Genomic DNA, 15851 nt, shown 5'->3' on the forward strand with positions numbered 1-15851 from the left:
TGTGTGTGTGTGTGTGTGTGTGTGTGTGTGTTCTCAACTATTTCAAAGTCTGAGACAATTAAAGGGTCTGTCTGGGAAAGGAGATGTTTTGAAATAACATAATAACATTCAAGTCTACTCACCCCGTCAAGGGTAGACTGATTATAATAAACCCCTCCTGGAGTGTGTTGTGTGTAAGCGCTGTGAAGCTGGTCTACATGTGATATCTTTAGAATGAGTGGGTTGCAGCCTGAGTGTAGAGCAGTACTGCTGTGCCTTGTTTTGGGGGATGGGACGCTACCATTATTGTACGGTTTTGTTGGAAGGACCACGTTATGAGCTGCTTCAGCTCCCAGCTACTCACTCACACACACTCTTTATATAACATTGCTTTTTAATTGGGAGGGTGGGTGTCATTTAACAGGGAGACCTATCAGTAAACTCAGATGGTGTTATATTGAGTTAATATTAAAGCCGTAAGATGTGTTAGAAACCATCTTGAATTGCTGACTCTCTTATACATCTAATATAAATTTCTCATTCTTCTGCAGTTTCAGACATTTATTTCTGGGAATTTCCCCGAGCCTTTAACAACCATCATTTAATATGGATGCCTTTCTGATCTGCTGCAGTGACAATAGTGATCACTTTACCTCAGACTTTTTGAAATAATCATCTGAAACTTTGACTGAGTTCAGAAAGACTGGCGTGTTTCCTCTGGGGGATTTTTCTCTCTTTTCTTCAATTTTGCTTGTGCTCCATGAAATCTACATCAGAGTTTGGACTGAATAACACTGAATTCCAAAAAGCAAATAGAAGCAAAGAGAAGCATCTCAGTCCAATCAGCCTTCAAAACAAGGGTCAAATTCTCAACGCATACCAAAGTTCACCATCTGACCCCTCTGTTTCTAATCTGCTTTAAGCACACAAACCAGTTATCTGTCTGGAATAATACCCAATGATGGAGAGTTGTGTAGTAAACACATGAAAGTGTACTGGCTTTAGCTTTAATTAGGGGGTGAATTTCAGCTCAACAAAGAGGATGCTTGGGATATTACTTTATATACCCTGCAGGGCAAACTTACTCAATAGTCAATTGTTCTGTTTCTACTCACTGCTATGATTTATGTGCTAAAGTGTGTTCACAATAGACCCACAGCTCCCAGGACTTAAATTAAATGTCAATAGCAGAACAGCAAATGCTGTGTGCACTGCTTTTCTGGAAGGACTGAGGTAATGAAAGGATGGGTTATTCATATTCGTTGTTATTGTGTTACAAACTGGATAACCGGTGCACAGATGTATTTTGGTAATTTTTCTTTTGTGAAAACATATTAAACAGAGGGATTTCTTATGTTAAACTATTTAGTAGTGGCCAAAAAAATCCCAGCCATTTTTTTTAAGTGTGGTGTTGGGGAGGTCTGTGCTGTTTACAGGATTTCAGTCAAGCTCAATCCTATAGAAGTAAGCCACCCTTTTCTCAGCTATGAAATTGAAAAACCGCATGTGTCATACTGCTAGATTCCTGGTGACAACAGCGGCTTCTTTTCTGTGCCTTTTCAGAATACCTAGAATATGCTACCTGCATCTTCAGTGACTTACAGTATGCAAATGTGGGTGTTGAACCCTCATGCATGAGCTCTCCAATTTTGCCGTGTACTGAAACCACATGAGCTTTGTCACACTAGGCACTGTTTCTATAGCAACAGAGCTGGTAAAGCCTGGAAACAAAGTTGTTTTGCTTATAAATGAATAAATAAGCAAATTATATTAATCAAAGTACATTTCTGGTTTTAAAAAAAAACACTAATGAATAGCTTTTATCATTTTTACAAGCAATCATGCATTGGTTTTGTTTTGTTGTTTTTTTTGTTTTTTTAAACATTGTTGGATCTCACTGATTGTTGCCCATTTTACATCATGAAAATCAATTTTAACCAGGTTGAGAAAGTACTTAGTGACAGCAAATGCTTTTGGAGACACAATCGCAAGCAGTGCAGATGTTAAATCAGTCAAAAAGAAGCAATCCCAGAGCTTATAAAAGATTATGTAAATTGCATTAATTAAAAAAGACTGCTTTGGGACATTTTTAAATTATCCTATCTTGCAGCATCAGTGCCATACAAAAAATAATTTTCTGGTGTATCATAAAACTGAAGCATGTTTCAGAACTCTAGCAAATTATTTCTGTGCTTTTGTGCTATGGGTGGAATCCAGAGTTTTGTTTTTTAGTTTTCTTCTGAGCTTCAAACTTGCCTGAAAACCTTTGGGAAATGGTTTTCATTCCTGTTACTTGCCTCATTTATTTCTCTGCCTTTTTGTTTTTTTCTCACTCAGACTATTTAATTTGCGGCCCTGTTTTAGGAAGTCTAATTTTGTGTTGTGCACCACTTGCTGCCCCACGTAGGCTGCCCTGAAGAAATACCAGATGGAACACAAGAGCAAAGGGGAGAGTCTGGAGAAGTGCCAAGCTGAACTAAAGAAGCTGCGCAGAAAGAGCCAGGGCAGCAAGAACCCCTCCAAGTATGGAGAAAAAGAGATACAGGTGAGCCTGTTTTGAGAGTTTTTGCATGTCTTCAAACATTTGCAATTATTACAATGAAAGGGCAACATTTAAGCATGCAAAGCCCCCAAGAACAGAAATGACAAGAACAAAATTCAGAAATAACAAACCAAATCTTGAGTTTCTCAAGTCAGATGGACTGCTGTGCTTAGTTTCAGCAGGATTTCCATGAATTTGGGTGACATATAAGACTCAAAACAGCTAGGATGCGGTGGTGATGAGGAGTTGTCCTGAGTGGGAAGGCAAATAGTGGAGGTTTGATTATGAACTGTGCACCCTTAACAATCTTTATTACATTGAGACATGTATGACAAGCACTTTGACAAGAACATGCGTGAGGAAATAACTACACTAATTCATGTACCGAGGTGTGTGCACTTTACTCAGCCAGTATGTTACAGCGCAAAGCTTTGATCAACGTTTTAATGGGGTGAGTAAAAGCACAGCCTGCAAATGTGACACAAAATAGATGACTCAATTATCAAAAATGGGCTAGATACGATGACAGAAATCTGAGGATGTTATACATCAAATGTTGATGGTTAAAAAAAAAAAGTCATAGCCGGATGTTATCCAAGTATACTATTTATCCAATTTTTTCTGTGTTCTAGTTGCTTAATAAAATGATTATCCTAATAATACTGCAGCGTATCACAGCCTGAACTGTCTTAGCCAAGCTTTCTTGTAGTTTAAGTAATCTTCAGGAAGAGTTCACCAGGCTTCTCAAAGCTCTGCTTTGGATGTTAGCTACCTTTAGTTCCCACGCTGCTTCAATAATGGTGAGGTCCAGGCTCCTGGGAGGCCAGTACATGTGTTCTGATAGTGTTAGTACTGATGGTCCTATCTAGTACTGATAATTAGTTACTGATAGTGGTCCATTGTTTGGCTTTCTATTCAGGTATGCTTTTAAATCATTGACAGTGTGTGTGGTAATGCTGAAAAATGACGTTGCTGGCAAAGAGATGCTTTTTAGTTGGGATTGCATGTTGGATCAAAATCTAAAATCTGGGTAGAAACTCACTGTTGTATCTCTCTCCTGACGTCCTGTGCATATGTTTAAATCAACAACTTCAGCTTTAGATTTATCACTCCATAACACTCATTTCTCATCTCTTTTATCTTGTATCAAATCGTGATTTATTTATTTTTTCCAAATTTCTTAAAGACATTACTTTCAGACACAGTTCATCTGCTATTAATATTTTTATTAACTCTGCCACTACTTTTGCACTCCACTTCTACGGTTTCCTCAAATTTCTTAAGGTAACACTGTGCACCATGCTGGTATATGCCAATCTTTAAGCTAATAGCTCTCTAGGAATCACCTTGATGCAAAAAGGTTTTTTTTTTATGCCTGTCAAAATGTGTTATCTTTGGCATCTTTTTGCAGATTCATCTCAAGAAATCAGAACAGATTACATGTTCTGTGACAGGCTGCCAGTTACAAAACGCCTAAAGATACAACCTAAAATTGGCTCTTTTCCAAGATGTGTTTTACATGTGGACAAAAAAGTGGTTCATCCCTTGATTTAGGTGCCTGTTTATGCTTCAAACATTCATAGGTCAAAAAAAAATGAGTGCTAAAGCAGGAAATATCCAAAGAGAAATGTTTGAAATACTGACAGCCTGGAGAAATGGTGCTCAAGACCACTTTAAAAAACAGCAGAATATCTAGCTCCTTTAGAAATAAAATATAAAGGAATGATCAATGGCTCAACGCTTTTGCACAGTACTGTGTGTCTTTTGCACAGTTATTAGAAATTCGACATTTACTTTATAACCTGCTGTGAAGTATAGATCAAATGTTTAATCATCACTTAAAAGAAAATGATTTAAAAAAAACAAAGCAATCAAATTGTAAACAATGCTGACTCAGTGTTTACATGCATTATGGAAACTGGATCCACAAAGAGATCAAAGCACCGCTTGCACTCATTTCGTGATTGTTTCCATAGGAAAGCAGCATCTGTGGGAGTCCTTCAAGTGAAACGAATGTTGACGAGTTGAAAAGACTCTTTGCTGTTAGACATAACTTAATTAGTTATCTTTCATAGTTCATTATCTAGCATTTGACCACCTGCTTGACAGCAGAAAACACGCTCCTGCAAAGGCACTCCTTTTCTCATTGTCAGGCTTTATTCAAATGCTGTCTGCATGTTTATTTGTTTAGTTCTGTAGCCAGTGTCAATATCAAACTGAGAAAAATGACACAGCAGAGAATGTCAACAGTGTGATTGCTGTTCCTTCACAAGGCTGGAAACTTGAGTCTGATGGAGGGGAAAAATGTCAAACTAACAGGTCAAGACTTGTAGGGTAATTACTGCGGGGTTGGTCTTTGCCGTGAAGTGTGGCCGTCCATGACAGAATCCGATTGATGATTCTAGCCTCACTTAAGCATAGCACTGTCTTCCAGAGTTCTCTGGGTTTAAAAACATTCCTTTGCTTTTCAGGTTCTTGAAGAATAGGCTCCTCCTCTGTCTGATCAGTTTACATGCTATGACACGCACTTAGTCACACATCTGCCCTATCCTGTCTGGAGCAGTATGGCAGTGCTGGATTGATCTGACTGCTGTGTCACATTGAGTTTGTTCCACGGTGTCAGGCATGTCATGAAGAGACGCCGTCTGAAGTGTCATCATAAAGCATCAAAGCTCGCAGTGTGTAGCCGTCCGGTTTTGTTCAGACCACTGCTTGAATTGAGACGGATGTTTGAGGGCACTACAGCAATAAAGCTCAGCTAAGAATGGCAAGTTGCTACATGCATCTGGCTACCTGAAGCGTGTGCTACATAATTAGACCTGTGGTAAGGTTCCCATGGCATAATTTGATAACAGCAACTGCAACTTTCAGAAATAAAGAAGTGCAAATAGTGGTTTAATGATGTAAAATTTCAAAATATTGGTCTAAATTCCCGATGACAGGCCAACTTAGATTAATGCTTTCTGTCTTTACATTCTACTGACAGTTTAGCTTTATTATAGACTTCAGAGTTGTAATAGGATTGCAAAAGACCCCTGGGGGCATCAATCCATCTTTTTTTTTCTTAATGGCTGTGCAAGAGGAAAGTAGATGCCACAGTAGTTGGGCAAATAAACTGACTAATATCACAGAGCTACTACCCAAAAAGCAAAAAATACATCTTTTGCTTATTGAGCATAGAGAAGTGAAGCTCTTCTTCTGAGTTTGTATGACCAGAAAAGCTCTGGACCTACAATGTTCAGTCAGTTAGCAGAAAAAAGCAAAAATCAATCTCCCTTTCTCATTTTCAGCCCGCTCACTCTCCCTGATCATATCATGTCTGTGGGCGTGTGAGAGAAAAGTCAACTCGTTTGTGCCTGAGCCCCGCAGGGAAGACGACACACAGAGAGGGAAAGAGCCCTGCACTCCCACAAGACCTGCGCTGCACAATGACAACCATCCACCTAGAAAGAGATAGAAAGTGACCAGCTGCAGATATAAAGTCCGCAGCTTACTTTGTGCAGATAGAAAATGGTTCTTTCTCCAGCAACCGAGAAAGCACAACTAAAAGTTGCTAAGATGCACTCACAATTTCCTTCTCCTAGGCCACATTTCTGTTATTTTAGCAGATGAGAGGCAAAAAGATTTCCTTTTTTTCGTGGCCTCTCTTTTCATTAAAAACTAAAGTATGTCTGAACAGTCTGGCAACAGACACCGGCAAACTTATTGATCGTCTTCCTCTCCTCTCACTCCACTGTCTCTCCCGCTTCGGTATATGTCCCTTTGTATTTCCTCCCCTCCACATTCTCTCTTGCCTTCAGTGGTCAAAGCCTGCTAGAATACTAATCAGTTCATTATGTAGTTCATTGGAGAGGACAAAGGTACTATAGAAAGGTGTTTCATCTAGATAAACTCCTTTGCTCTGTAGAGGCTGTTAATAAGAGCCCAGACAGTCACAGACAGACGAGTTCATGATTAAGAATTAATGTCATTAGATGTTTGATAAGCTCTGGGCTTCTTCAGCTCTGTGTCATTAAAAAAAATGAGAAGTGATCCCAACCTGGAATTGTGGGTACATTCATTCACATTCATGCACAGCTCGAAAAAGGCACAAGATATGAGCTTTGACAAAGACACTGTAATGTGTAGTTTCCTTCTGTCGTGCCCTGAAGCATTACAATACAGTTCTTGAATCCGAAGAGTACTGATGAGGAAGGAACAGAAGAGCAGACCTAAGCAGCTCTGAGCTGTGCAATGAGATGCTCTCGAATCCCCACAGGAATAAACGGAGTATAAACAGTTTTGATGTTTTGAATCTTATAGTTTTCTTCACTTTTTGAAGGATGTGAACGCTCCTCCCTCCACGTTGTGCGCAATTATGGAAAGCCCTGTTGGTACACTGTGCAACAGAGTGCATAATGCCACATGCAGTTTTTGCTGTCTTATTAGGATTTCGTCCTGAATATGTCAGTGTAAAGAGGCATAAAAAGAGAGAGGCAGATATGCTAATCCAGTGAACTCTGAATGTAAGAACTGCACCAACTTGTAGCAGGTTCCATTCATGTTCATAACCTTTGCAAAACAAGTCATTCGATCTATGATGTAGCCTGAGGTCCCTAAGCTATAATAGTGGCTGGTGTTTGCTTAGGCTTTTTCTTACTGCATCATTGTCTTGGGTTACTTTGGTGACCTTTTGAATGACTGAGAATTTGGGGCTTGTGAATTTGAAAAGTGGAGAGGGCACACTGGTTGAGCTGCTCCTATTAGCTCTGCTTAGAAGTGCTAGAAAGGCTAGCAGACTGTGAGTCACAGGCTGCAGAAACAAAAAAGGGTCACTCCAACAGAGAAATGAGAAGAAGAAGAGGAGCAGATCTTTAAATGGTCATTTTGTGGCTTCACTGATATAACTGAAGACCCATTTACACATTTTAGCAAGCTGAATTGTCTACCTTTGGGGCGGATGTGTGACATATTTCTCTCTTGCTTTCTGCCCCCTCTCTTTATTCTCTCTGCAATGTAGACTATGACTCATACCAAAACAAAATTGCAGTATTTAATAAGAAAGCAACAGGTGGGAGCAGGAATGCCCCAAATTAAAATGTAGTAAAAAAAAGAAATAAAGAGCTCTCAGTAGACTAAAATATGTGCATCATTCTTCCATCGTTCTCTTTCCTGATTTGCAACTTGGCTCCATTGAATTGTGTAATGGTGCAGGTGAATTTCTTCCTGTAACAAAAGGCTGGAATTCAAAATGTGGTGAGCACTGTTTGCTCACAGGAAGACGTCCCGGGTTCAAATCCACCGGCCGTCTGGGACCTTTTTCTGTCGAATTTGCATGTTCTTCTTGTGCCTGTGTGGGTTCTCTCCAGGTACGCCGGCTTCCTCCCACAATCGACAGCCATGCATGTTAGGTTAATTATAAATTGGCAGTAGGTGTGAACCTGAGTGTGAATGGTTGTTTGTCTTCCTGTGTTAGCCCTGAGACAGACTGGCAACCTGTCCAGCGGTTCCCCGCTTCTAAGTGGGGTACTGGCTACAGTCCCACACCTCTCCCTTTGTGACCCTGAATTAGATAAGCAAACGAAAGGCTGGACGCATCTTTTTCAAAATGTTTGTGTTCACTATCATTTAGCCACTTTAAATATTCCTACACGCATGGAATCAGTGTTGTGTTGACTGCTGGCAGTGGGGAAGTAGTGTGCTCTGGTGGTTACTCAGTGAAATGCAGTACATCGGCGCTGCGTGGTCTCACCATGGGATCTTAGATTTGCCTACGGGGAGGAATTTGATCAACTTCATCAGTCTTAATGGGCCACAATGTGGAACCCTCGAACTTCTATTTTAATTAAGAACACTGAACTTAGGACCTATTAATCACACTGAGATCCAACAGCAGCATAAGTTATGAACTATTTTTCTCTTTTCAGCCAGTAAGATTCAAATACCCAGGAATCATGTTTGATGCAGACTTGTGGCTTTACTATGATCCAAGTTCGGTCCTGAAAGATGACAGGTTGGACCAGAAGGTCATTCGAAGCAGACCTAAAGTAACCTCTGCGGTGACCCCGTATGTTAAGGAAGCAGCCGAATTTAGCTAATATTCGATTCAGACTAATCCAATCTTTACTTTTTAAGAATATTTATCATAAACCTGGCGGGACTACAGATTAAAATTTGCATGTATGGCTAAATTTCTTAAATTCCTATGATGGATTTAAGTGCTCATGTAAATAATGTGCATTGTTGATATCTTATTCTTGCAAGAGTGTATTTATGTTTAACATAGATGACCTGAATGAAGTATATTTACAGAGCATTCAACCAAAAGAAACCCCAGTTTTCACTCTAGTTAAAAATCAATGCAAGTAAATATAACACACTCTTCTAGGTCAGTATTTATTAGCAGATGGTACAGTATTAAAGCCATGAAAGTTGACTCATTTGACCTACTTTTAGAATAGTCTGCAAAACTCTTAGCTATTTGAATGCAAACTCAATGCAATGTAAACGCACTTTGGAAGAACGTGGTCACAAAAACACCTAAATGCCATTTCATCTTGTTAAAAAAAAAGACTCCCTATAGCTTCTCTCCACTTACTGACCCTTCGATGCGTGTGCATGTCTGTGTGCTGTCCCCGCTGACATTTCCCATTTTACAGAATTCATGTTTAGACAAACTTAAAGTTTGGGATCTCTCCCTCCTGCTGTTTTAACATTACTCACTCTTGTACAGACATTAACACACCTGTTATTTGTTATTGTCCAATATGTAAAATGGATTAGTGGGTCTTTGTGAGCAGTTCCTCCTCCACACTGCGGGATCTTCAGTCATAATTGCTGTGCCTCGATAGCACTCGGCAGGGAAAATCTTGCCAGAGAAAGTTACTGAGTAAGGCTCTCTCCTTGCACAACTATTACTGCCAAGGTGCACTTAACCCCTAATTGCTCCAGTGGAGCTGTGAAGTGATTGACAGTATAAGATTGTGCAGCACTGAGCAGCTCCTTGGTGTGAATGTGTGTAATTGCATGAATGTGAAGTAGGGTGTTATTTTGAAAAAAAAAAGTACTTAGGTGTTAGCCAGCTGCAAGGACCCCTTTCTAGACAGATCTTCCGTCCACTGGCCTTACTTATTAAATGTGAAATCTGTCTTTTTACTTTTTTTTTTCTTTAATTACAATACCTATGTACCTTCTTTCCTGGCTGTCTCAGCAGTAGAATTTGTAGCAGCAATAGTGAAAGGTCTTCTTCTTTATTTTATTTTATTTATTTTTTTTGCATAAACATCTTTGGGAATCTTTCTACAAATCTGCAGATGTAATCATGATGTCCTGCTCAGTAATTGTCCTGTCCATGGTGTTTTCTCCTTCAGTATGTGGAGACAATCAGCAGCAAGCAGACTGAGTTGGACACCTTCATTGCTGATGGATACAAGACGGCCTTGTCTGAGGAGCGCCGCAGGTACTGCTTCCTAGTCGACCGTCAGTGTGCTGTGGCTAAGAACAGCAGCGCCTACCATGGCAAGGTAAGATCACTAAATTATCATACCGTTCTGGGTGGAGACTACGGTCTCTTTCCAGATACTGACTTTCTTCCACAGTCATACTTTAATTGGTAATTCTAAATTGGCCATTGATATGAATGCAAGCCTGAATTGATGTTTGTCTGTCTGCAAACATCTGGCTACCTTTCTACTTATGACAGCTCCCACTGGTGACCCCAAATAGGATAAATGGTTAAGACAATATTTTATACCTGTATGGTTAGTATTTCCTGTAATAATTTGTTCAGTTATCAAGCGTTTGTAGGCAAGGCTCAGCTCCATGTGGAGCCTAGCCTGTTTTCAGTAGTTGTATTAATTTAGATCATTTGAAACATGTTGTCTGTATTATCTGGTCAAAAAGGGACGTGTGCAGAGCTTTTAAAGTCAGTCTAAACAACTACTCCCCATCTGTTATCTCAGAGTCATTTTAAGTTTATGAACCACTGTTGTATATATAATTCAGTTGCATTTGTTTTGACCGCTCAAAGGGGCCGCTTTGATTTTAAAAAATTGATTATCATCGTAGACTGTGCCAAGCTGACAGGTATATTTGAAGCTGTAATCCATCAGTGCACCTGCATGCATCTGGTTGCCTTTTTCTATGTGGAGAACGGCTTCGCTTTTTCAGTTTATTAAAGGCTAATAGGAAAAGACTTTAAAAAGCCAAACCTTGAGTAAGATGGATTGAAATAAATTGCACACAGCCTTTTGCCTGTATTGTTTACAACAGCAGTCACTAGAGAATGTTTAACTGCTTGTTATTTTTCACATTGGTGCTGACATTTGAAGCAAAGAACCTTTGAATCCAAGCAAATATCCCCTCATAGCATACAATCAAAGGTAGTGGAGAGTTGTTATAGAAGGATTTAGTCAATTTATATATTTATGGTGTGTGTGTGTGTGTGTGTTTGTCGGTGTGTGTTTCTGTGAGCTTGTGTGAACTGCAAACACAAGCCTATCCATTTTTCAAGGATATCAAATTCATGTGTAATGGAGTACATCTGTCTCCAGGGAATACTGGTGGGTGTAAACTGTCAGCCTGAAGATGTGGCTGTGTGTGTGTGTGTGTGTGTGCACGTGCCAGCTATCCTCCTGCTGCTTTTTTCCACCATCATGGAGTCTAGTCATTAATCAGGATGGGGGTGTGCGTGGGAAGAATTCACCTTCAACAACCTGAAGAACCCTCTCCCAGAGGGTTTCTAGTGTGTGTTTGCCTGTGTGTAACACAAAGAAGAAAAAGAGATGATGTGAGCTGCAGATTGGTCAATACACAGTGACAAAATACAGTTTGCGCATGCATGTGTGTGTGTAGGTACCATACAGACATACAAACGTGATCTTGGTTTTAACTGTACAGTATTTTGGTAGTTTTAAAAAAGAACAGCCGTGTCCACGGGCTGTGAGATGTTGCAGTGGGCAGCTTGGTTGTATGTTAGCCTGCCTCACCCACGCAGCACATTATCAAAGCTGCACTGAGGGCAGTGGTCAAGGATGCTCTGCAAGGAAATATCTTTGAGGACTTGACTTGTTTTTTTTGTTTTGTTTTGTGTTTTTTTTTGTGTTTTTTTTTTTAAGGGGGGGGGCTGCTTAGCTGAGTGCTTTTTCTCTGGTGACACTGCAGCCACAACAGTATCTCTGCTTTTAACATAAATGTGTTTTTTCTGGTTTCCCCAAATCACTTCCTTTTTCCTATCAGGGTAAAGACCTTCTGACCCAGAAGATCCCAGTGTGGCAACAGGCCTGCTCAGATCCAAACAAGCTGCCGGAGAGGGCCATGCTCCTGGCCCAGCAGATGGGCTCTGCTGCCCTTGGGGGTGCAAGTCCTCTGCATACCTCCAAATCCAATCTGGTCATTTCAGACCCCATTCCTGGGGCACAGCCACTTCCTGTGCCCCCAGAGTTGGCTGTCTTTATGGGTAGTGGCCTTGGACACCCAGCAGTAAGTTTAGAAAATATTTATTTATGTTAATAAGTGAGTTGCTGTTTATTATGTTAGTTAATAGCATTGATTTTCTGCTTGGAAACCTATGAGTCCTTGCATTCCTGTAAAGGCTTTGGCATGCACACCCACACCAGCATTGTTCAGACAAAGAATATTCCAGTGACAAAGGCCTAGAAGAGCACACGGACCAGCCCAAAATTTTTATCTGGTTTCCAGTCTCCCCAGAACCCCTACAACCCACAGGACTCAAAGGGACTTCTGCCCCAGTGCTTGATCCCACAGTGCACTTCCGCAGATAGTGATCCTTATATTACTTTTGTAATTTAATTCTCAAATATGATGTCAAAGATTTAAGATTCCTGGCATTTTACATATACTTTAGGCTTATTTTTATAGAGAAAATGAAATTATTTAACTGGAGTTTCTTCACTCCATTTCCTCAAGGCCACCACTGAGTAAGAGCTAGCACTGCTCTCCTTATGTCGGCTCATGTGCTTTTGGCCCTCCATAAGGAAGCAAATCAAACAAACATTTCTCTTTAAAGATGGCACTCAAGTTAATGAGCTGTTAAGTCTTCATTTCATGCAGTGCAGCAACAAAGTAAACTTAGATGAACTTACTAGACTTAATCAGTCACTTTGAAATGTATTTTGTAGGTCTACAGCTCCAGTGCTATTCCGTATATACCAAACTTCATCTTAATCCAAAAAATTAGGATGAACTGCCGCTACAGCATTCCACACTGTAAGCCTTTTTTTTTTATTGTTCTTAGTGAATCTATGCTTGTTTATTTCAGAGACTGATGGGTCCCGATGGCATGTCCATGGTCAATGGGACAACAGGAGTCCAAGGAGAGGAATACTGGGCAGAAGAAGCAGCAATGTCTATTTCCCAAGTTAGGCCTTCATCCCCTTCAACCCAGGCACAGGTACAGTCCCAGGTCCAGCCCCAGAGACAGGTCAGCGACGTCTACTCCAATACCCTACCTGTCCGCAGGCCTGCCCCCGCCAAGAATAAAAACCCAGTGGGTAAGATGTTATCCAAATACTACAAAACTGTCGAAAGAGGAAAACGGGCAGAATGTTTGAACCTCTTCCTTCATTGAGGAGCATAAAACTTATCATTGCAAATATTTTTCCAATAACGGTGAAACATTACGTTCCAACCTGAATATGGAGTTAAAAAAGAAAAGGTGAAGTTTGCTTTAAAATGTTGATAATATGATCATATGCAAGATTTCAGTTAAGTACAGAATTGTATAACAAAAGCTGCTAATGTTGTTATGTCTGGCTGTTGACTGATTCTTCCATGAGTTTGTTCAGCTCAAGTCATTCCAGTAGTCTATGAACAGTTCCTGATGTTAATCATGTTGCTCACATATATCTGCTTTCAAACCCAACAGGAGAGACACGAACCCTGCCTAGATCCAGTTCGATGGCGGCAGGACTGGAAAAGAACGGGCGCTCCCGTGTCCAGGCCATCTTTTCCCACGCTGCAGGTGACAACAGCACCCTGCTTAGTTTCTCCGAGGGAGATGTCATCACCCTGCTAGTGCCTGAAGCGCGTGATGGCTGGCACTATGGGGAGAATGAGAAAAACAAGATGTAAGTAATGTATAATTTATTCTGTTTTGCCCGAATCCAAACTGTAAAATAAGCTAAATGTTTGTCGATTAGGAGCAGCCATAGGCACATGTACATTTAACAAACTCTGCACTTTTAACAGGCGTGGCTGGTTCCCGTTCTCCTACACACGCGTGCTTCCTGACAGTGACAGTGAGAAGCTCAGAGTGAAGTATGCAGGATAAACACTGCCACACTTAATAATTCTGAATGAGACCAAGTCTGAGGCCATTGTTTTCTTACCCCTCCAGCCTGCACCATGGGAAAAGTAGCAGTACAGGGAACTTGTTGGAGAATGATGCATCAGTGCCCACACCGGACTACGGCCTGACTGCCCGACTGCTGGCACAAAGCCTAGCACAGCCCCGCCCACGCCCCTACAGCATGGCAGGCTTTGGCACACAGGTACTGTAACATGTTGCTGTACCTTTTAGTGAACAGTACCATTTCTGCACTTGTTACTTGCTAAATTAATTTGTAGCTCCCACCTGAGTTTGTCTTATGTTGCGTAATTAAATGAGTAATCCTGCAGTAAGTGAAAATCTGACTTTTGCTCACTTTCTGCCATCTAGTGTTTGTATTTAAATACAGCAGATAATTCAGTAGTGGGTCTATGAGCACACAATGACTGCTTAACACTTGTTTTTTCAGCCTGCTATTGAGGATTATGATGGTCGCTTTGCCACAAGGTAAGTGCCTTTTTTGCCCTACCTAAGTATTGATCGATAATGTATGACTGCTACTGCCATCTGAAACACTTGACACTCGAGGCAGCAAGGCAACTGCTGAACATGCGCATATCCCAATTTAAATGTAGCATACTTTCACTGCTTTCTAAACAGATAAAATTTATTTTACTGAGGAAAAAAAACCTACTAGCACTGGGGTCATCACAAAGTCAGTATGGATCGAAGTGTGATGCCCGAGTTAGTGGTAACAAAGCTCAATTGCTCTGTAAATCTACTTTTATTACTCTTTTTAATTTATTTAGTGTGTTTTTGATTTTTTTTTATGTGCAGGAGTGTTTTTATTTACTTATTTATCTATTTTATACTATTATTTTATTTTATTTATTCATTTTTTGCCAACAATCCCAAAGATGGTAGTTCACTACTGATTTCAAACTGTCAATCTTGGATAAATTTGGCCTTTTTTCTTTTTTTTTTGACACAACTTTGACAGTAGGCCACTGATCTCTTCATCCACTAATTGTTTCTAAACTAACGAGAACAAAAGTTCTGCTCTGCCATAGAATTTAAAATTTGCAACTTTGCCATACTGTATGTATGCAGTGTTTGCTTTAAATATTATTTCTTGTGTCGTCTTTATCCTTTCCTCTTTGCTCTTCTTTACTTTTTAAGTAGCTTGTTAAAGTTGAGCAGGGTCAGTATCAGTGTATTGACAGAGTGATTTTTTTTTTGATCCATTGTGTTTTAACTCTAAACAAGTCCTTGCTGACTCGTCAGGGTAATGTGAGGTTAAGATTCAGAATTATGCTGTGCCTGTTTCTGTCCGATCAGGGAGTGCATCTTTGCGTATATACCTGTCTGTAAATGTGTGTACGTGTGAGAGTGGGAGGGAGGAGAAATGTCCTGGTGTTTGGTGGATTACATGTTGTGACAGTAGACATCACGCTGACTTCATCTCAGTCATCACTGCTTGTCAGCCTGGGGCTTTGGGCACCAGTGTCAAGATGTTTTACATACTCCTGTCTGCTCTAAATGTGTGTGTATTTTTCTTTCTGTATCAGTATTTTGAGACAACTCTGTCCTGCAGGGTGTATTCACCCCAACAGACTAATACTGCATCCCTCCAGCTAAGGAGATGACTTGATGATTTTCTCATCAACAGCAACATATTGGGTTTGTCTGTTTTTCAAAGACTGGTCGAGTCAAACAGAATCAAAATATGCACAACAATATCAGCAAACATATCTGCGTAAAAGTGTTGATGAGGGAATTGGAAGTCCAATCTTCTTGATTATGGCAGGTGTGTTTGGAGTTGTAGCTGTGGGTGGGGCAAAATAGATTTCCTGACCCCACCTGCCCTTCTCCTAAACTCTACTCTGCCGCCTTGTGCCTGTCTTGTCTTTCTCCATTTCTCTCTGAGTGTGTCCGACCTGGCAAGCTTCCTTCTCTCTTTGTTCCACAGTGACAGTCCTGATGGCAAATTGATTTCGACTGTGTGAGAACAGACATACAGACAGAAACAGACAGCTCCGGATAGCACAGGGGCCTCTCCCCCCC

The 15851-nt window shown here is 40.5% G+C and overlaps 1 protein-coding gene across 5 annotated transcripts in view; it reads left to right on the plus strand.

Moving 5' to 3' along the window:
* Nucleotides 1-15851, plus strand: part of baiap2a (BAR/IMD domain containing adaptor protein 2a) — a 50894-nt gene that overhangs the window by 31447 nt on the left and 3596 nt on the right. For 4 of the 5 annotated variants that reach the window (XM_005940335.3, XM_005940333.3, XM_005940334.3 and 1 more), the window contains exons 6-13: nucleotides 2387-2524; nucleotides 9871-10023; nucleotides 11738-11980; nucleotides 12780-13011; nucleotides 13386-13587; nucleotides 13709-13777; nucleotides 13857-14010; nucleotides 14257-14294. In XM_005940335.3, coding sequence (XP_005940397.1) covers nucleotides 2387-2524; nucleotides 9871-10023; nucleotides 11738-11980; nucleotides 12780-13011; nucleotides 13386-13587; nucleotides 13709-13777; nucleotides 13857-14010; nucleotides 14257-14294 — 1229 coding nt within the window. Of the gene's footprint in view, nucleotides 1-2386; nucleotides 2525-9870; nucleotides 10024-11737; nucleotides 11981-12779; nucleotides 13012-13385; nucleotides 13588-13708; nucleotides 13778-13856; nucleotides 14011-14256; nucleotides 14295-15756 lie in introns of all 5 variants that reach the window. The other variant, XM_005940336.3, reaches the window with a different exon arrangement.

The sequence above is a fragment of the Haplochromis burtoni genome, unplaced genomic scaffold (genome assembly GCF_018398535.1).
Source record: "Haplochromis burtoni strain Fernald_Lab_line unplaced genomic scaffold, NCSU_Asbu1 Contig_290, whole genome shotgun sequence".
Taxonomy (NCBI): domain Eukaryota; kingdom Metazoa; phylum Chordata; class Actinopteri; order Cichliformes; family Cichlidae; genus Haplochromis; species Haplochromis burtoni.